At 36.7% G+C, this 22,391-nt stretch overlaps 2 protein-coding genes and 1 long non-coding RNA gene across 3 annotated transcripts; 2 read left to right on the top strand and 1 right to left on the bottom strand.

The window, feature by feature from the left end:
• Positions 1–9,225: 9,225 nt before the first annotated feature.
• LOC113296896 (methyltransferase-like protein 6) lies at positions 9,226–14,779 on the top strand. Its single transcript, XM_026545257.1, has 7 exons — positions 9,226–9,496; positions 9,606–9,715; positions 11,487–11,698; positions 11,841–11,932; positions 13,370–13,472; positions 13,650–13,792; positions 14,267–14,779. The coding sequence occupies exons 1-7, from the start codon at positions 9,305–9,307 to the stop codon at positions 14,363–14,365; spliced, it is 951 nt and encodes a 316-aa protein (XP_026401042.1). The 5' UTR covers positions 9,226–9,304; the 3' UTR covers positions 14,366–14,779.
• Positions 14,780–14,789: 10 nt separating this feature from the next.
• Positions 14,790–18,477, bottom strand: LOC113296895 (protein unc-13 homolog). Its single transcript, XM_026545256.1, has 5 exons — positions 17,733–18,477; positions 16,767–17,630; positions 16,228–16,683; positions 15,959–16,145; positions 14,790–15,874 (listed from the first exon to the last, which is right to left on the bottom strand). Exons 1-5 carry the CDS (start codon positions 18,309–18,311, stop codon positions 14,895–14,897), a joined length of 3,066 nt encoding a protein of 1,021 aa, XP_026401041.1. The 5' UTR covers positions 18,312–18,477; the 3' UTR covers positions 14,790–14,894.
• An 832-nt stretch (positions 18,478–19,309) lies between these two features.
• LOC113293534 lies at positions 19,310–20,540 on the top strand. The gene is made up of 3 exons (XR_003332351.1): positions 19,310–19,359; positions 20,046–20,166; positions 20,258–20,540. It is a non-coding gene; the product is annotated as an uncharacterized LOC113293534 (long non-coding RNA).
• Positions 20,541–22,391: the final 1,851 nt, after the last annotated feature.

Below are 22,391 nucleotides of genomic sequence, written 5' to 3' on the forward strand. Positions count from 1 at the left end.
AAGAAATCGAAAATAATTATGACAATGAAATCATCATGCCTGTTGGTCATTAAAGCGTACCGAGTCATTAAGAAGTCGAAAACAAACTTTCAAAAATTGTTTCTCGAAATGTTGGTCATAAAAGCGTACCGGGTCGTAGTCATATGGTTACATGGAAACAATGACATTTTTATGTTAAAAAGAAGGGAAAAATACCATATCTTGATAGAGAGCATGTCGAACATTAAGACCAACTACTAAGCTCCGGACCAGTATCTGACTGGCATAAAATAACATACTGGCCCGATAGCTTTGGAAATATGACCCGTGGTGAAGCCCACATCATTACCAGATAAAGTAAGAAACTCATAAAATTCACTATTTCAGCAGCGATAACATAAACAAAAGATAAGCGAAAAATTCTGAATAAGCGACCTCAAAAGAGAGCTCGACAAATTAAGAAATAAAAATAAGTTGCAAGGTAGGCGAGGATGATTAACCTAATTATGTATCGCTATACATATATACATATATAGCGAGTTGCAAAGCAGCCAAAGAAGGAAAAGCTGGTTGAGCTAACTAAAGCCATAAGGAAACAGACAAAAACGAGTTGCATGATAGCCAGAGCTGGAAAAACTAATTAAGCCATATAAAAACAAGATGGTCGAACAACTAAACGACCCGAGAATATTTAAGGTCGAAAAATGGTCACAAAAATATATAAGACTTAAAAAGTTAAGAAGATAAAAAAGTTCGACCTCAACAATACAGGTCGTGAGAAAAAACACTCAAACAAGAGTAAAATAAAATAGAGGCAAACACCATGGACTGAAAGACTGACCCAACGCCAACCTGGGTTAAGAAAATAAGAATTGAGGTCAAAAGACCCAGAAGTCAAACAACGTAGATTGGAAGACTAGAAGAAGAAAATTTCCAAAAGAGGTCGACGTGCCAAAGGGAAAAATAACAAAATAAGAGATATAATAAGTTTTGAAACCAAATAAAAATTGACTAAAAATAAAATAAGAGCACGAATAAGCTTTAAAGTCAGGCTGAATCCTGCATCAAATTTTAACCCTTTGATCCCTTCGATTGAGATTAGCATGGGCTCTTTTGTGTGACATTAGACCGCTATCTCCATGACACCTCGTGGTGGAAAATTGTGGGGGAAATTTAGTGGGAAAAGTGTAGCACTTGTTAGAGCATTGCTCGGTCGAACTCGCAAGCTTGATATATGAAGCTTGTTTGTCAAGTTTAGTTGATCAAAACTATAAGTCTTGATTTCTAGTCTACTTATACCTATGTCTCGGATTAGGACAAAATGTGTAGTTAAGCTTTAGACTTCACGACGTTCATCGATTGAAGACGAAGATCTACTGAGGATAGCTTGGAGGAACTTTATCAACAAAAGGTATGTGGAGACTAAAACTTATCTATCACTCAGAAGTCTATTCCATTTTATCTCCTAATGAGACTAAGTCGTAAACTATATAGACTTTTATATTATGCACATTTGATATTTTGTTCTGAGTTTAACTCGGTTATCTATTTATCAAAATATATATTGGAAGCTTTTTTCTTTAGATACGTTCATCATATTCTTGACGACTTTAGTTGGAAAGTAAATAATAAGCCATGTGAAAATTGCCTTGAAGCATCTTATATGATTTGTATGAGACAATCATTTGATATCGACTCGAAATGTTTCGTATTGATCATTCGATCACTTGAAAATTACTTATAAGCTAATATTTTATGTGAGACAGCTATTGTCGTCTTATAAGGATGTTTCAATGATTGAAATGGGAGTTTAGAACAAAAACTTTTGTCTGGATACAACACAGTATACGTACCTAGTATGCAAACTTTTTTTGTATGATTCAGGTCCGTAACCTTGTTTGCATACCTAGTATGCAAACGGTTTTAAATGTTAAAGTCCGGGAACCAAGTTTGTATACCAGTATGCGAACAGTTCTACCCGAGTTAAGGTCCGGGACATCATTATGCATACCCATTTGCAAACTTTTGGACAAGACCAAAGTCCGGAAGCTATAGTTTGTGTACATGTTTGCAAACTTAGTGGTTAAAGTTCTAAAACCGGTTAAGTATATTTTCATACTCATGAACAAATACATTTATAAATTAAGGAATGCAATCTTTGCAAACCGTGGAGTAATGTTCATTAATTGATTCTTACGAATCACTTCGATTTTGATTCAATTGGTTCATATATATTTCTGTGAAATAGTGAACAATTGAACAACTCTATTTGAAACACAATTAGATTCATTTGATTATCTTTCATGATTTATTGATCATCATAGTTGATCTAGAAGTGTTAGATGAATTTGGTTAAGACAAAAGTGTTCATATGGCTAACCTCGGTTAACTATTATTGAGCCAACTCAATATACACATTTAGGTACGGTTACCCACATCTAAATGAAAGTATATTTCATTTGTGTGTAACAAGCTAAGACCATCTAACAATGGAGAGATATTGCTTTAGTTTTAAGCAGACTTAGCTTGAATCTTAAATCAGGTTTTCATCTAATGGTGAATATTGAATGCTTTGTTACTAAGCTATCTTAGCTTTGATTGAAAGCAAACCCTGATTTGAAAGACTATATATGGGAGAACTCTAGCAACTGGAAAACCTAATCCCGACACTTTCCTGTGTCCTAGTTGCGACTAGAGTCGATTCTCCTTTAACCTAGATTTTTTCCAAAACCGTTATAGGTTAACGACTTGAAGACTTCATTTGGGATTCGTGAAGCTAGACCCAACTATTTTCTCTGTAGTTGCGTGATATGATCTTGCTTGTTCTATCGTATTGAGTACTATCTTCTCTAAGATTAACTCGAGATTTATCTCCGATAGGTAAGATATAAAAAGTAATCACAAAGCTCTTCATCTCATTCTTTGTGATTCCCCAATAACTTCTTGTAATACCATATAGTTAAGTTATTGTGAGGTGATTGATATTTCTAGGCTGCTCTTCGAGAGTATAAGACCGGATTATCAATTGGTTCATGTTCACCTTGATTTATCAAAAGACGAAACAAAACTTCATAGGTATTTTTGTGGGAGACATATTTATCTATCAGAATAGACTTATTTGTGGGAGACAGATTTGTTTATAAATCTTCGACTTTGGGTCGTAGCAACTCTTAGTTGTGGGTGAGATCTTCTAAGGGAATCAAGTGCGCAGAATCCGGCGTGGTTCAAGAGGCGTAAGGAACGCGACTATACCTTAATCGGTGTGAGACTTGGTTAGGGCTCAACTACATTCCAGTCTAAAGTTAACTTGTAGTAGGCTAGTGTCTGTAGCGGCTTAATACAATGTGGTGTTCAAATCTGGACTGGGTCCCGGGGTTTTCTGCATTTGCGGTTTCCTCGTTAGCAAAACTGTTAGTGTCTGTGTTATTTCTTTTTCGCATTATATTTGTTTATATAATTGAAATATCACGGGTTGTGCATAGATCAATCAATTAGTAAATCCGACCTTGATTGTTGGATAGTAATTGATTGGCACTTGGGCATTGGTCTTTGGTACCGTCCAAGTTATTTCTCATATCATTTGGGCTCACAGATTACTATCTGTTCGATTGCAGATTGTATTGAGAATTTGAGATATAACTCTTTGGTATATTTCTTGATTGAGCTCGCTTTAGAAGTTGATGCTCTAGGAATTATATTGGAGTTAGTCCATACATATTGCCGAACGAATTATTGAGTGTGGTTGTAATACCTCCGCTTTTCAGCACAGATGATGACGTCAGTCTGGTCTATTCCGAAGCTGCTTCGGACCCCCAGAATCTCTCCCACACTTTCTCCCCCAATAGGTGGAATCATCTCCCATCATTGATTTAGCAAGTGCCCTCACCACATGGAGAAAACAGGGGGGGTCATTATTATGTGAATGTGAGTACGGGGGAAAGTTGGGGGAGGGATTTTGGGGGTTATCTAGCATTTCCAGGTCTCATCTAGCTATGAATATATCTCTGTTTATTATCTTAAATCCTTTTTGCTCCCTTTAATACATCCTCCCCTGTTTTTTTCTCTAATTGTTTTAATTTTTTATCTTAAATGCTCCTCTATCTGTTTCCCCTTCCCCAACTGCCTCTTTATTTTAATAAGTGAGCAAACCAGTGTTGTATAAGACTTTGTTTCTCTAGTTTTTGCAGTTCAATATGAAGAAACGAGGGACCAAAAATGAATAAGATTGTACTCACTAGGTATATAGGAAACAAAATAAAGAGGAGTACTTTTTTTCCTTCAAAATTTAGCTTGTTAAATATACTAGTTAAAAATCCACAATGCAAACAATTTTCATTTAAATACATTGGTAGGTATTTTATTTATTTGCCCTAATCCCAAAATTAGTCGATGTTAAATAAAAATGAAACTCTACTGAATTAACCGATAGGAAAATACAACGATTAACAATGAAATCGTCGTGCGTTTATTTTTAAACAAACTTTCAAAAACTGGTTATTCCATACGCACAGTCCAAGTAAATCAAAACCGTGCTTTGATACCAATTGTAACAACCCGGGATCGATGTTCAACCCGGACTCTCTATCCCTATTGGTTTTCCATTCCCTTACTAGGGGATCGTTTTATTCCCCTACTAGATTATCGATGTTCAACCTTGAATCACCATCCCTATGGTTTTTCATTTCCCTACTAAGGTATCGTTCTATTCCACTAGTATGTGATCGAGTTACAACCTTGACTCACCATCCCTATGACTTTTCCATTCTGCTACTAGGGTGTCGTTCTATTTTCCCACTGGGGGATCGATGTTCAACCTTGACTTACCATCCCTTTGGGATTCCATTCTCGTACTAGGAATCGTTGAATTCCTTATTAGGGGTCGATGTTCAACCCAGACTCACTGTTAGAGCATTGCTCGGTCGAACTCGCAAGTGTTTCTATCTCAAGCTTGTTGTCAAATTTACTTATCAAACCTATATCTTGATTTCTAGTCTATTAGTTAAGTCTCAGACTAGGATAGAAATGTAGTTGAGAAACAATGGATCACAACAGTCATCATTGCGTTCTACCATTTGAAGGCGATGATCAACTGAAGCTTCTGGATAACTTCATTAAAAAAAGGTAAGTGAAGACTGAACCACCTATTTCTCAAGTTATATCCACTTTTCTATTATTTGAGACGATGTCGCATAACTAATTAGCCTATTATGCATAGACAAGAATTTCGAGTCAAGTTTATCTTGGTAATTAGTTCTCGAAATATAATGACTAAGCTTAATGAACATTTGTTCATACTTGATGAATTTCGGTTAAGGACAATTTATTATTTAGAATCAAAATCATAATTCAAGTTTTATCATTCGAAAATATCATTGAACAATGATATGTGTCATTGATGTAATAAATGTTTCGAATCGATTTAGAGAGAAATACAAAACTACTATATATTTAGATATAAGACAGAGTTATCAGTCTTACAAACTGAGAAAACTATTATAATTTTGAACCCCTATTACATGTACTCGTATACGTAGTGGAGTAGCTATATATCGACTTACAGATTTGTGGTACGCATATTCTTATGCACATCATGTGAAAATCTGTTTAACTCGTGAACCATATCGGTACTCATACTCGTATGCAAACCATTTTGGAACTGTGGTTACGGAACCGGGATTAGTATCCAAACCGGTACGCAAACCAAAATAGTTCTATGTTCTCGAACCCGGGTGTGTATCCAAACCGGTACGCAAACCAAAATAGTTATGTGAATTCCGAAACCGGTGATAGTCTTAAGGTATCTCTACCGGTACGCATACATAAATAGTTCTGCTAACTCCGGAACTTGGTTTGGCTCGTTAGCTCATAAACTGGTACACGTACCGTGACTGAACCGACTCACGAACGACAATATTATTTGTACCTTGTGCATCTACTAACCATGTCGATTATTTTCAAGTGCGATTGAAATTATTTCTATGAGATAATTATCATTTGATTAACTCTCTAAAACACTGGACTTATTTGATCACATGTTTGTGGCTCAAGGTTAATATCTTATGTGTTAGTATTAATCTTTTAAGTTCAAATTGGCTAGTTTCGGCTAACCACGTTGAAAATAGTCTTTATGCACGGTTCGGTTACGGTTTCACCTAACCAGAGTGTATATTTTGTTTATGAAAATCATATTCAAAGATTCATCTATCGTGGATATTGATTGCTTGGTTCCAAAGATATCTTAGCTTAAACCTAAAGCAACCTATGCTTTGAATGTCTATAAAAGGAAAACTTTTCAAGCAACTGGGATCTTTGAACCCCGACACTAATTTTTGGTATGTCTTAGTTGTAACTAGAGTCGTCCCCTTCCTAACCCTTTCAGGGTTTAGCGATTACAAAGACTTCACAAGGATTCGTGAAGCCAGGTCCAGTTATCTTTCCTTGATAACTCGTGTATCCTGATCTTGATCGATTTTTTAGCTGCTCACTTGATCAAGGTAGATAGAAATCATCAAAGTTCTCTTCGTCTCAAACTTTATTGATTCCACAAGTTTTATACTTGTGAGGTGAATTATAATATAGGCTGCACTTTGGGTTGCATAAGTCCGGATTTTGAGGTTAGTTAGACTTTGTCTATTGCTGTCGATTTCTATCACCTTTGATCAAACTATTTGATTGTAAAAGGAAATCATGTATATGATTAATTTGTTGGAGGCAGATTGGTTCAAAGTCTTGAATTGAGTTGAACCAACTCTGAGTTGGTGTGACGTCATCTAAGAGAATCAATTACACAGAGTCCCGCTGGGATTCAAGAGGTGTAAGGAGCGCCAGTGTACCTTAATCGGTGGGATCCCAAAATAATTTTTAGTAGTCTAGTTTTTGTAGCGGCTTAATACAGTTTGGTGTTCAATTTGGACTAGGTCCCGGGATTTTTCCGTATTTGCAGTTTCCTCGTTAACAAAACTTCTAGTGTTTGTGTTATTTATTTTTCCGCATTATATTGTTTTATATTTGTAATTAAAATATCACAGGTTGTACGCTAATCAATCATAGTAGATACATCCGACCTAATTTTTTGGATACGACTTGATTGATTCTTGGACATTGATCTTTGGTACCGTCCAAGAAATCTCTTTGTGATTAGGTTCACAGATTTGATTCTATAAACGTTCTAATCGCAGGAGAGTGAGATATAACTCTATATACTATTCCTTGATTGAGTTTAACTCTCAGATTTGTATTGAGTTTGTCCATATAGATTGCCTAAGAAAAAAGTGGTGGCGTATTTTGGTACCCCCCGCGTTTTCACTCACCATCCCTATGGGTTTTCTATTCCCTTACTAGGAGATCGATGTTCAACCCGGACTCACCATCCCTATGGGTTTTCTATTCCCTTACTAGGGGATCGATGTTCAACCTAGACTGACCATCCCTATGGGATTTCCACTCTCCTACTAGTGATTCCTCTACTAGGGGATCGATGTTTAACCAAGACTCACCATCCTTTTGGGATTTCCATACCCTACTAGGGAACGTTTGATTTCCTACTAGGGGATCGATGTTCAACCCGGACTCACCATCCATATTGGTTTTCCATTCCCTTACTAGGGGATCGTTCTATTCCCCTACTAGAGTAGCGATGTTTAACCTTGACTCACCATCCCTATGAGATATCCATTTTGCTACTAGGAGATCGTTCTATTTCCTATTAGGGGATCGATGTTCAACTTTGGATGACCATCCCTATGGGTTTCCATTCCCCTACTAAGGGATAGTTTTATTCACTACTAGGATTAGGGGTGAGCATTTGGCCCGAAATCCGCGGATTTAGTCGGGACCATCTGTATTTTTGCGGGTATGCCCGAACCGTTCGCTAATGGGTTGGATGAAGATGAAAATTTTGAAATCCAACGAATTATAGATTGGGCCTGGATGCGATCTTTAAAATTCATTGGACATCCATATCCATTCATTTTTATCAAACGTCATCGGTACAAATACGAAGTTAGTATTATTTTTTTTGTCAAATTAGGTATTCCTTTCATGTCATACTTTGATGAGCTTACAAGATACAAAACCAATATATGTATAGGTGGACATACTTGATCCCCAGTCACCAAAAACATCTTATTTTAAAGGGGTTATCTTGTTCGTCCTCTTCAAATTTCTAGTAACTTCAAAGCATTATACTCAAATCCAGATTTTAAACCCTTAAATAACGTGGTCTTATTTCTAAAACCATCCGTAAACTTGTTGTATTTATTCCTCTATTATGAACTTTAATTATAAAACAAATCCGTTTGATTATCCGCATCTAATCCGTCCATCCGTATATCCATTGGATGCAAATCCGTTGGATTGGATGCCAAATTTGAAATCCGTAGTGCATTGAATTGGATACGGATGAGGTGAAAACCGGTCCATACCGGCCCATGCTCACCCCTAACTAGGATATTCTCTGAAACCCTGGAAATGAGAGAGATGACACCAGATCGATGGTAAGGTTTATGTATAAATCAGATACACAAGAAGAAATTCAAAACTTTGGTATGAGAGGTTCAGTGTTCATTTGATCTACTAGTTTTGATTGATTCGAAGAGTTTTGGATCTTCTGAGGAGATAGTTAGATGTGGTTTTTTTGACTCAAAGGATATGTTGATCAAGAGTTCTTAACTTTAATGGTGAGTTTGGATGTAGAATTTTTAAGGTGAAATTTATGAGTCCAGAGAATTTGGTAGAATTACGTTTCCCTCTGTATGTTTGGTTGCCCGAATCCTTGGAATCACGTTTCCTACGGGATTCAATTTTCCAGCAAATCCTCCGTATGGAGTCCGACCCCTCCCCCATAAGATTTGCTGGGAAACCTATCAAGGGATTTATGGACCCACTTTTTTTTAACTCTAAATCCCATATATATGCAATTTTAAGATTTGAGGGTAATTCCAAACGGTACAAAGACTTTGAAACAAGAAAACCCTAAAAATCCTACGAAATTTAATTGAGTTACCAAACACACAAAGAATTTACAAGAATCAAAAAATTTGTAATCGCATGGAATTATAAATTCCTGGAAACTCTGAATTCCGCGAACAAACCCACAATAAGGTAATTTGATTTTTCTTGAATTTCATTATGCTTATTGACTATATCTCTTTCGGTCCCCTTTCTTATGTGGGCTCAAAAATTTTAAAGCCTTCTCAAGCCCAGAGCTATGAGAGTAAAAGAGGGCCAAACAACACTTAGATCCCACCCCCAAAAATGCGTTCGTCAGTAGCATCTCCATCATCAGTCGTCCTGGTCTGCGACGCTGCAGAGTTCGCAAAAGAGTATGGAACTCAAGGAGGCGCAGTATTTTTCGAAAGATTTCGAGTGGGAGAAGCTCAGAGAAGAAATCGAAAATGATATTTCTCTTCGTTACCATCTAGAATCCCCTCCATCATCATCATCTTTTTCTCTTTCAAAAGATTCTGAGGCATGGCAAAATTTCCACAGTCGTCACTACTCTGGAAGGTTCTTCAAGGTATCAAACTTTCGATCCTTTTTCTTTACTCCCTTTCGTTTTTTTTTGCTTAGTTAACTTTTCTGGTGTTCTTTTGAAGCCTCAGCTGAATAATTTCTTTGATTGTCAGGAAAGGAGGTATTTATTGAAAGAATTTCCAGAATTACTTGATTGTGATGAAAATTCTAAGGTTTTGGAGATTGGATGTGGGAATGGTAGCACTGTTCTGCCCATTTTACGGTACTACTCGTTTCTCCTTCTTCCCCTTTTAAGTTCATTGTCCGTAAGTGGGTTCCCCATTCATTTTGACCTAATTAGATTAATTATCCACAATCGCCTGATTCTGAAATTTGGTGTTAATTGCTTGTCATACTTGTGTTTGTTGTTAATTGTGTCTCTGTCTGTTCTTGATTTTTTATTTCATTATCTACATCTTTAGGCTTATAAATGCGGTATTACGGTGAGTCGAGTGATTATCATTGATGGAAAGGTTGAACATAGAATGACTCAAAGATTTTTTTTCTTGTAGATTTAATGTAGTAGTTCCTGAAAGAGGGTTGCATAGCAGTAATTTGGTGGAGGTTTAAGCTGTAAAACCACTCACATTTTGTGAGCGTCTATCCGGATTTCATTTTATGTGTTTTTGGTTTGTTCAAAAGAAATACGGGATTTCAACTTAAGAATAACTTCTTACATGTAGTTGGGAATGCCATTTGAGGAGTGGTGCAACTGAAACTAATAACGAGCGCCTGGTGATTCTTGTCAACCTTTTCACCATACTTTTTAAGTTTTTCCAATTAATTTTTACCCCCTCATCCATAATGGATGCAAAGAAAAAACAAAATAAAACGTGTGATTTAATATACAAAATTTGTATAAACTTTATGTACATTTGGAAAGCTCTTTAGTGTTGGGTCAATCTATGAAACAAGCTCAAACATGGACATCGAAATCCTGGTTTTCTGGATAATGCACTAATGACTGCGTGAACTACTTTGCATTGCTGAAACTACACATGTTTGTCTAAATGTTCAGATTCAGGGTTTGATAAGATTTTGGGTAAAATCGATAAGACTAGAGTTCATTAAGACAAAATATGTGTATGAAACTATGAAACTGGGTATCACTACTTAAGACAAAATATGTGTATGGGAATTAGTGATTTAGGGTAATTTTGTACTGCCAAGTTTATTTGTCAGCAACTCCGACAATCTTGGGTTTTGAATTAGCTTAGGTTATTTCTGTGAAGTTGTAGTACTCGAAACAACGGTTCCTACATGGTGTTTCAACCAAAAAGGTATACTCGAATTAGTTAATATAGGGAATTTTGAGATAGTCTTGAAAAATGACTCAAGTACTGTTTCCTCTCTAGTTTAGCTTCTCCATGATTTTGACGACATCGGGTCATTTAGTAGTTCAAAGAGCATAAGGTATGCGTAGTGGATTGAGGTTGGAACTTATATAATTTTATCTGCCACCAAGGATGGTTTTAAACTCATCCTCCAAATAGTCCACTAAAGTCATTCATCTATCATATTGATGCATGAGAAACACATACTCTTGCTATCAACTTATATTTTCTGACTTGTTCTGCTCAATCACTTCTCTCCATCGTGTGGAAAGGTGGTGTTCTGTTGATGTACTTTATGTTGGAAGTGGAATTCCCAATTGTTCGAATATATAGCATTCCTCAAGGTTACGGTTGTGATCATAATATATAATGTTGCAAGTATTTATGATTTACTAACATTACTGTAGGAGAGGAGGTTGGAATATACATAGATTTCATTGCCTCTAAATAGTACTGTATAATTTATACTTCAACTCTTCTCTGCTTTTTCACTTGGTTCATTCAAATTTTTTGGATCATATGTACTCGTCTTTTCTGCTTTTTTTCTTGAATGGATATTTTTATATATATTTCAGTTTTCTTAGGATCTTGAGCTGTTTGGATAACTTCATCCATCATCAGAGTCTTATATGCCTAACAAAATGTCTTTTTCTTCGGCAGTGGCAAACACAGCACCATTGTATATGCTTGTGATTGTAGCATGGAGGCTCTTGATAGAGCGAAGGAAATAATAGAAACAGCTGATGGGGTCTCAGCCAAGCATCGGTTTTGTCCATTTGTCTGTGACTTTTCTGTGAATAAATTTCCAAATTGGCTGATTTGTAATACCTGTCGTAGAATATCTATGAAACAGCTGGTGGTTTGTGAAACAGGTAGCTCACTCATCATATGTCGCTTATCTTTCGATTCAAAGGCTAATCATCAATCATTCACATTTCACATTTGTTTATATTTTTGTTTTTATCCATATGGGTCTCATGGAAAGTTCTATGCTGCTTCAAATGGTTTTGTCAGATGTTAAAGATGACAAAGATACAGATTTAGGTGCATCAACCGCCTTGAAGGAAGCCCAATGTTGTGTAGGTGGGGTTAATTTTGTTACCTTGGTTAATATACTTCTTTCGGCAACTGTTGTTAATTACTATTATACACTTCTTTTATCTTTGCTAATCTAGTTCAGATGACATCCTACCAATCTTAGTTCTTGAAGGTCGTCTGCATTTACATGTTTACCTTTTCTTTTCTTGTACTTTTTTTATTGATTATATAGTAAGCAGTTGAAGAAAAAGTACCTTAGAATTGGCAAGGGCCTCTTAAGCAGCTGTTTATTCTAGATTCTTAGGGCAATGTCCTTACTTTTTTTTAATTTTTTTTTTTTTTGACTCATAGTTTCATGACCTATATGAGTATTAGGTAATGATAAACATCTCATTCTCTTAAATGATTTATTGGTATGTGGCATACTCATAATTCAGCATACTAGGAAATTGAGTTTGAAGTAGAAAACTAAAACCAATTTTCGCATTTGTTGCTCCTTAGAACTCGTTTGGAAGTGCCTAGGCGTCTCTATAATACTTTTTTCTGAGTATTATATTGTGGGCACAACTTCAAGTGTGTCGACATAACACTTGATTCTTAATGGTCGGTTTAACTTAGGTATGTAGAGTGTTGGTTTTCAATCCGAGGGATGAGTTTGTAAGCACGTGGGTACTAGGGCTAGCGGTCCTCTGGATAATTACTTACTGCAGAACCCGCCATAAAGAACCAAGTGTCAGTACACCTTCCACGAAATAAAACTCTTCTTTTTCTTGCGATATTCGAGACTCGAGAGATGTTGACAGGGGTTGTTTATGGGATACTGGTGTTGACTAGTAGGCGGGATATCAATATGTGTTGTTAATAACCAGAACTTGCATTGTATTTCGTTGTCCTTAACTAGTGTGAGGTGGTGGTTTCCGACACTGATGCAAGGTGTCTAACACAAGATTTTGGGAAAAGGTACCGCGTGAGAGTGGTGTACATGTAAATACATGCTTGTCTCTGTGCTTTATTTTCAGTTGACTTTGTATTTAATATCTAAAACAGCTACACATGCAAAGGCCAAAATGTAAACAACAGCTCATGTGTTTATCTGCAAGTACCCACTGGTCTGTTCACATGTGTCGTACACTACTATCTCTTTGTAGATACAGCCAAAAGTGTAGTGTCCTTGACATATAGATATAGTCTGATGTTTAAATTAGTATATGTATTTTTTTGTTGGTGATGAATTTTTATTTATGAGATATAGTTTAGTAAGAATTACACAATAAAGGGAAAAGTACACCATAATCTACAGCCTCATCTTACAAATCCTAGAAGTAGTTTAAATTCCACATGTCCTTATGGTCTAAGACTCTAAATATTCTGAAGAGATGGCTTTTAATATGTTCTTCTAGAGTAAAGATCAACTATGTTATCTTCTTGTGTGTTATATTATTTTTCTCTCATTATATGTGTTAATTCATTTCGATGTAATGAGCTCCCTTCATGCTATTTTCTAGATGTTCACATTATCAGCTGTACCATCTGAAAAGATGCCACCAGCAATTGCAGAATGCCTTGCTGTTCTAAGGCCTGGTGGCGTGCTCCTATTCAGAGATTATGGTAAATCTTCTCAACTATTATGGAAATTTAAACTAGAGCTTTCCACCTAAACAATCGCTCTTGTTAGTCTTGAAAATTTCTTTTTTTCAAGTTCTATATAGTTTGTTTTCCACTACTTTTCTTTGTGTGACACAGGTTTCTGGTCCTTGCTGGAAACTCTTTTCTGTTGAACCTCAGGTCTTTATGACATGACAATGCTTCGATTTCCAGCAAACCAAAGAATAGGATTAAGGGAGTACGTGCGATCTGATGGAACACGTTCTTACCTCTTCTGCCTTGAAACAGTGAGGGAGCTTTTTGTTGCTGCAGGTTTTATTGAGGTATTTGTTAAAACTGAAATACAAAGCAGATAATCTGATTATAATACATTGTGGAATCACCTCACCTCTTTTAGTTTTGTGGTGAACTGCCGCTAACACCTATCATGTACCTCAATTCCACCTCGCTTTTCTTCATCTTGGCCTTTTTGAATTTAAGATAAAAATGTAACAACGTAGTATGAAAAATTTAATATTTAAGCATCTTTGAATTTCGGATGATTTTGGAGCGCCCAGATTAAGATTTTGTTTTTATACTAGTATCCCATGTAGCATCTGTACCAGAGGCTTCTATATGTGGTTCTGTTTATTTTTGTTTGTGACGTAAACATGTTTAGTCGCATAGATGCCCATATCCCGATTACCTTTACCGGAGGTTTATCAATTTCTTTGGTGTTGAGGCTTCTTAAGTACTTTTCTTAATGAAAAGTGGAATCCTTATTGCATGTGATGATAATTTTCTTTTCTTGGGTGCAGCTTGAGCTTGATTACTGTTGCATCAACTCAGTGAACCGTCGAAATGGGAAGAGCATGCGGAGAGTTTGGGTTCATGGAAAGTTTCAAAAGCCCATTTGATACGTAACACATTGAGGTGCATTTACATGGAAAACGGGAGAACAATATTTAGTTTTTGTTGTAGCTTTAGTTTTTCTTTTTTAATTACATAAAAATATTACACGTGTAATGTTTAAGGACAACTGAGATTTTCTAGTTTAGAAGTTATGATCTTGATTGAAGTAGAAAATCATGAGTACGGCACCAAAATTCTGTAATGTTCTACCCAGCAAGTCAGATATTCTGGGACGTTTGAGAACTAGAAGTCTAATTTCTTTTTTACAGTCCCAACCATAACAAAAATGTATTTTTGTAAACCACATTGTACCTAAAGCATTCAGGTTAGTAGATAAATGTATTTCTTTCTCGTTTCTTTTTGTTCTTCTTTACATTGAAAAGTTTTTCCTGCTTAATGAACCAAAGCAAGTAATTTAGCCGTTAAGAATACCATGAATATAGGCAGTTGACAACAACAGTTATAACTTGTTTATTTGCATTGTTAATGGCAGCACACTGGTTTTTACAGGTGAAAAAATAATAATCTTTTTCCTTAGCACCTCTTTGCTAATTGAAAAGTAGTTTTCAAAAATCTATTTGCAATGCCATCATTTCTATGGCACAAAACCCTCAAGATAGTGTTTGGATCAGCTCTATTCCACCTTCCTGATGTAGGTGGCATTGGCAGTTTTTGCCCTGCACCCACCACACCCATGCCGCTCGTTTCGCACGCAACAATTGAGAAGTCTTCAACCAGCTGTTCTGTAGATTGTCCCATTAATCCTACAACCCCTTCAACTGTTTCTGCTTCCCTCTCCACAACATCTTCTGCAACAACTCCCTCTCCACAAGTACAAAATACACGTTTCAGACTCTCAAAATCCTCTTCAAGCATTTCATGATCCGACCTCGTAAATATCCTACTACTTCCTCCAGCAAGTAACACCATGAGATAAGCTTCAAATGTAGCTTTCATTACTTCTTTTATAGCTAAAGGCTGAGCTTTATCAGTGACCATTGCGGATAAAAGCACAAGATTTTGCTTTAGAATGCGCACAGCAGGACGGACTCTAGCATTCACTACGTCGCCTACGTAAAGGCTATCGTAGAAAACTGAGTTTGAGTCGAGAAAGATAAGCCTGTAAGCGGCAACTTCAGAGACATTCTGAGTGGCGGTCTGAATGGTGGAACGAGCATGGTCAAAGTATGAAGGGGAAAAAGAAAGGTTGCGGCGGCAATTAGGAGCTCGAGATCGGTGAGAGGGAAGTTGATGCCTAGGAGACAAAGAGAGTATTTTATCCAAGGAATGCAGTTCATAAAGAAGGTAATGGAGAGTGTTAAGGCGAATATAAAGTCGTTGTGTTCCACGGCTTGTAGACGGACGAGGGTGGTGACCGTCTGTTATCCCACCTCGATGCAAATCCTCAGGGACCATCTTACATGGACTTGCTTTCCTCCACAGCTTCAAGAATCTCGAGTCTCTGTTGCATCTGGTCAAAGGGGGAAGAGATGGAATGTAGCTTTGTTTTGAGCCTGCAATATAATCAACATATTTGAATTACATTTTGTAATGTTAATACCAACAATGTTCGAGAAACTTGAAATGCAACATCTTACCGCAAGACGCAACGAAGTTGATGTAATCTTGAAAGTGATGTTCTAAGCCATCTGCAAGATCTTGAATTATATCCTCAGAAATACCAATTGGGATTTCAAAGAAATCATTTGCAATCTCCTTGGCCAATCTCATTATGTCGACGGCAGATTGAGTATACGGTTCCGTTTTAGATTTTGGGTTCCATGTCTGTCAAATGCAAATTCATAACCATGCTTAAAAGAAGCGGCAAGAGTTGCATTACTTGCAAATTTACACAAAAAAGAATTACCTCAGTTTCCTTAGCCCTTTCAAGATATTCATGCAATTTTTCCAATCTTTCACCGATCCAAGTTTTCAAGAGGTTTAAAATGATAGAGTCGACTTCGTACGGGACCATTTCCCTGACAACTGCCTTTCCTCCATCTTCAGAATCAACAGAGTCTTCCACCACCATTTGAACCAAAATCTTCTCTAGTTTTCCCGCTCTTTCAAGAACTCTTATTACCTCATTTGACAATGTGGATACCCCGCTTAAGTATTGTCTTAAGACAGCTCCATAACAACTATGGAGAGTCACAGAAGCAACACCCGTTGGTATTGGGTGCCATCTCTTCAATGTTGGACTAAACGTAAGCTTTTCTTTCGCGGCCAGTTCTTCAGTTTCTTTAGCTAGTTGGAGCAGCGCTTCACTTGTATCATCTTCTTGTTCCTCGTTAGTCAGACTATTTGCCCCAGTTTCCAACATCTGCTTAAAAACATAAGAGATGTCAAAATGAAGATTCAAGCATGATTTTTGCACGGATGTCGCATGCACAAATAAACACCTACCTTTGAGAACGCATTTCTCAAGGACGACCTTATAAAAAAATCCACTTTGCCGTCTGATTCGTCTACTGCATCCCCCCTCTCTTGCACCACATTAAGGTCATCCAAGGTTTTTGAAGCAGTTAAGGCAAGCGACAGAAGGTTTTCCATCATTCCAGATATACCTTTCTGAAAGCTCCCATGGTAATCAACAAGTCTCTTTTCTGCCCATGCATAAATTGATCCCAAGACGGACGATAGCGTCTTAATATACATAGCGTCTCGATTAGCTCTCTTCACATCGTTCTCCACTTCGGCCAACATTGCAATAGAAGCACCTAAAAGGTCTTGCTCCGTCTGCGAAGTCGCTACGTATTGTTGAAAAAACACCCATGTGAAACAAATATTATGCATGATTTTGCTGATTCCTAGAGTAGACCATGTCTTTTTCATAAGTTCTAGTAACTCATCAACCTCGTCAAGAACTAACGTTTCATCTTTAATATCAAAGATTGCGTAGAGTAAATATAAGTACAGGTGAATGTTGAATGGTGATCCGTCAGCCCAATGACATACATCTGAAGAGGATCCGTTATTGCTTCGCCATGCTAACGAAACGACGCAGTTGCATAATATTGGCATTGTTTCAGAATTCTTTCCAATATCAATAGGCTTCATTTCACAACCGTCAATGATTTCACGGAGCTTCATCGCCGTGGTGTTTGATCGGTCTAATGGGATTGACGGGTATTGGAGCAGACCTGCTTCAAGGATTTTTAGTTGCCGTTTCTGCCAGAGATGATATTCATGCGCATTGTTGAATTCCGAGGCTTTTAGGTGGCGGAGAAGCTCCAGAGGGAGAATAATGGTCTCTGCTCTCCTGCCCATCTGTTAAGATCGCAACAAAGAACTGATAAATTTATTAGTTTAGTTCATCATACATTTGTGCAGTTAATTAAATCCATTGGGTGCGCATGCATGAAAACACACCTGACCAACAAGTGTTCTCATTAAGGTTTTCCTGAGCCGGTTATCGCTTTGTTCAGAAACTCTCATTTGCTGCCTCATAATCTCAGCGGATGTCATTGGCCGTTTGAATCTGACCGGCAAAGTGGTGAAAGTAGGATGATGATTATTATTATTATTACCATTATTCGGCGACTTCGGTGATCTTGGCGACGACGGATTTGAATTTGTTCTCCTTGGTGACATTCGTTTCACCGACTTCAATCCAAGAGTTCGTTTTAATCTACTGGTGGCCACCAAACCAGACCCATTATTATTCCTCCCATTTCCTCCTCCACCAAAACTACCACCATCCCCATTGCTGTTGTCATGACCAGAGGGGTAATATGACAATGCATTCCTCCCACCGAACCCTGGCGAAGAACGGCATGACGTGAAGAACACTTCGTATGCAGTTTCTCGAAGATCATCTTTATCGACACCCTCTACTTTACCGAATGGCCAATCAAGGTCGACAGTTTCAAGCAATTGATCAAAGTCTGATCGGGTTGAGCAGAATGATGACGTTCCTGCGTAGGATTCCCGACGAGAATGATATCCCATATTGGCGTATGGGGTGGCTGTAAATCTTCACCATGTATCATGCGGGAGAGAATGTTTGAATCTGTGGCATTTGCTGGTGTCCAGAGAGAAAGAGAAAGAGAGACCAGAAGCAATTGGGGGTCTCAGTTGGTTTTGCCAGCTTTTTTTAGTACGGACATCCATGGGTGCGGATCTGACAGCTAATTAAGTAGCTGCCAATAATGTATGGAAGGAATTCGTGAGAAAAATTTGGAACTTCAGAGTGGGAAAAAGGGCTATATTTGAACGGTCTTATTTGGTAAAAATGATTTCAAACCGTTTTCCCTTAATCCTCTCGTTCTATATATTTCTAAATATTGTTTGCTCCTACTTTTTATCTCAAGCGCACAATTACAGCAAGAACAAAACCAGACCTGAGAGGTTTTGGAATGTAGGAATTACCAATAGGTACCATTATAGTGTTCTTAGTTAGTGGCAGGTCCACCCATTAAAACCCAGTAATCAGAGATCCATAATTAAAAGAAAACATGAAAATGGACCAAATTTTTTTAGCCCAGGTCCTGCACACGTGCGAGATCAGGTGTACGTAATATGAAAATACCACAAATAACCTTTCCTATTTAATATGTTAAAAGCACGAGAAATATTTTTCACATTTCATATTCATTTTCTTCTTCTCTTTCCTCTCACCATTGTTGCAGATGAAGATGAAGATTTGTTTTTGTTCTTTCTCGTTTCTACCGAATCAGATGATGAAGATTTTCCATTGTAATGTTTCTTTTAAGGTTTTGGCGATCTAATCATTGTTGTGCTTGATTATGTTTTCGATCTCCATGGTTGATTTGTCGACTATATATTAGATCTTGATGAATAATCACATTTTTTGTTTATTTCGTTGCTAGATTCGATTATGCCACTTCCATTTTAGATGTTTTAGACGTGTTTCAGTTCTTTTTTGTATATGAATCAACAGTACGTATATCCCGTACTGATAGAAACTTAGTTTATTTTTGAGAAGAAGAAGATGCATCGTTATGATTTACGACGAGAAGATTGTTTGTGTTTCCAGGTATGTATATTAACAATGATTTTCGGTTTCCATTCTATTTTTTTCATAGATTCGTTACTAGTTTTTCACATGCAGCTGAAGTTTAGATTATGAATCAGCAGTACATATATGATGTACTGAAAAATTATGCTGTAATTTTGTTATTTTTGTAGTTTTTGATATTTTTCTTCTTCGATCTAGAAGTATATATATGGAATATTGAAGAAAAAAAGTGTTTCGATTCTGGTTTTTAGAGATTCATTACTTGGTTTTCACATGCAACTGATTTTAGTTTCATTTTGGTTGTTTTTGATATGCTTTTAAGTTGTTTTTGTGTATTAATCATCGGTACGTATATGATATATTGTTGGATTTTGATGGAACAAGTTCAGATCTAAATAAACAATCATGTTTTTTGTTTATTTCATTAGTAGATCTGATACTTTTATGGTTTGTTTTTTCAGTTTTCTTTTGTTATTATCAATTGTTGATAAACATCACTGTCCAGAGTTCGTCCTAAATTTTATACTTCTCTTGCTGTTTTAAAAGTTTGTGGGGATATAGTTGATGAAAAGAATGTACACAGTTGGGTTTTGCTTAGATTTGTTTATAGACCTTCTTTGATTCATATGTGTAGTATTTGAATTTTATGTTTGTTAGTGATGTTGTGAAGTGTTTGATGAATAAGTGTTCTTGAAATGCATTAGAAGCGTTGGGTATCTTTAGAGAGATGAGAATTGAAGGAGTTAAATTGGAATTGCATGACTGTATCTTGCTCATTGCTGGTGCTCCACTTGGTGAAGAATTGAAGGGGATTTTGATTCATGTGTATGTGCTCTTCCTCTTATGTGGTCTTCCTCTTTTCTGTATTTCCTTTTAAGATTCATGATACAATTTGTATCTTATCTATCACGGACAGGTGAAGGTGGGAACCGGTTCTGCGTTACTCAACTTTGGATCACCAGTGGATGCATCTCAGCTATATAAATTACTCCATGCCCTTCATCCACATCCTCAATAGAAGAAAAATTAGCAGGCAGAGGTGCACCTGGAACATGTATGTTGCTCGGATTTTGTTGCTTTTGTCATACATACCAAAATAAATAGAATAGTAGCTTGGTGCATCTTCTCGATGTTGTTTACTGCTCTGGAACTGTTATCCTCAACTGGATAGATAGACCTCACCCTGTGTAGTTTCTTAAATGCCAAATGGCCTGATGTAGGCTCATGGGCATGCGGATAAGTAAAAGGTTAGCCTAATATTTACAGTTAGATAATGTGATTTTGTTAACTGATACTTTTTTTTGAAAGCTTTATCGTTCTCCCAAAATCATGTAGACCTCTGAGGCAGAAAAATTCTTTTTTCTACCACAAGTTTCCTGACTACTTGCTGCTGTGCGATATTGCTGTCTCACTGGAATACCCATTTCTTGCTTCATGCTACAAACAGACACCACCTGATACACAACTGTTTTTTTCACCCTTAGTCACTATGTGGAAATGATAATCTATAGAGTCACAAGACTCATAAATTGTTATTATCAATTGTTTTTCAGTTTTCTTTTGTGTATTACCTATCAGTACATATATGACGTTTTCTAATTTATTTATCATTGATTCTTACAGATTTGTACTCTACCTGGAAGCAGTGCAGCAAATATGTACTCGAATTTGTAAGCATTCAGATATATAATCGGATTTGTAAGCAATACGACAGATATGTACTCAGATTTCTAAGCATTGCGACAGATATGTACTCAAATTTGTAAGCAGTGTAGCAAATATGTACTTGAATTTTTAAGCAGTGTACCAGATATGTACTCAAATTTGTAAGCAGTGTAGACACACACGTTTGGTAGTAATGGGCATTATGGACATTTCCATGTTTTAATTAATTTTGGATCTCCGGATATAAAAAAAATCCGATTGGACCCTACTATAAATAACTATATGGGCCTAGGACCAAACAAGAAATTTTCCTTTTGGAATTCACCCGAGCAGTTGCATGCAGCAGGACTGCAAGATTAGTTTCTTCTCTATTTCTCTGTCAGCAGTTTGGAGTTCATGAGCATTTTTTGTGCAAAAATAAAGAATTCTCGCAAGTTTGACAATTTTATGCAAAATGTTTCTCAAAATGAGAGAAAGAAAAACTGTAGTCAAGTTGCACAGACATGCACACAGGCTACATAGATGAAGTACTCTTCCCTGAGGTGCTTTCACTCACAGTAAAGTCAACGAGTCATGTTTTCAATAGAATTTTTCTCATAAACTTAAACTCCATCTATATACATCATAACAAAATGGACTAATCTTGTGTATGAATGTAAAGAATAATGGAAATATTAGTAGGAGTTTTTCCTTTCTTGGTTGCTTAAGCGAATTTCAAAAAAAAAAAGAAAAAAGAAAAAACGAATCAAATGTAATCCTACAAGAAGATGTACATGTGATGGGTAGATATGTATATATGATTATTTATTTTATCTTTTATTTTATTTTGAGGTTCTTCCTTGCTGTAACTCCTGATTATAGTTAGTTGACTTCGTTCAGGTTTTTACTGTGTACTTTTGGAGGCAAAGCAATATCAGGGGAATAGAAGAAGAAGGTGCTCATGTAGAAACCCTAAAATTATAATGTCAGGGTTCTTTTTTTTTTGTTTGTTTGCTTTTTATGATTGTTTGATTCAAGTTTATACGGTATTCATTATTTGGGTTTTGGTTTAATTATACTTAGGGCTTTCTTAGTTGGTGTTTACAGGTTTTTGGTCGGTACAAATCATATTGTTTTGATTTTGTATTTTTCGATTCTTGATATTGTTCCTTCTTCTTAGCACTTTGGTCGGTGTTTTATTTTGATTGCAGGCAGTGACGGAGAGCCGAGCAGATGAAATACCAAACGGGTTATTATTCAATTTAGATATTTAATCTGATAATTTCTGCAGCTCATCAGTCGCTTAGGTTTATATACGTACCTCCAATTTTCGCCCTTGGATTGAAACATTAAGGAAAGATATGTTCACCCTTAGTTGATGCCAGTGCCAAAGAAGAACCGACCAC

Source organism: Papaver somniferum, chromosome 7 (assembly GCF_003573695.1).
Source record: "Papaver somniferum cultivar HN1 chromosome 7, ASM357369v1, whole genome shotgun sequence".
Taxonomy (NCBI): domain Eukaryota; kingdom Viridiplantae; phylum Streptophyta; class Magnoliopsida; order Ranunculales; family Papaveraceae; genus Papaver; species Papaver somniferum.

Coding starts and splice junctions, on each gene's coding strand:
- LOC113296896 (XM_026545257.1), top strand. CDS start 9,305: ATGGAACTCAAGGAGGCGCAGTATTTTTCGAAAGATTTCGAGTGGGAG. Junction 11,699..11,840: donor GCTGGTGGTTTGTGAAACAG/GTAGCTCACTCA, acceptor TGGTTTTGTCAG/ATGTTAAAGATGACAAAGAT. Junction 13,473..13,649: donor GCTCCTATTCAGAGATTATG/GTAAATCTTCTC, acceptor GTTGAACCTCAG/GTCTTTATGACATGACAATG.
- LOC113296895 (XM_026545256.1), bottom strand. CDS start 18,311: ATGGGATATCATTCTCGTCGGGAATCCTACGCAGGAACGTCATCATTC. Junction 16,146..16,227: donor AAAGGGCTAAGGAAACTGAG/GTAATTCTTTTT, acceptor TGCATTTGACAG/ACATGGAACCCAAAATCTAA. Junction 15,875..15,958: donor CAACTTCGTTGCGTCTTGCG/GTAAGATGTTGC, acceptor ATTATATTGCAG/GCTCAAAACAAAGCTACATT.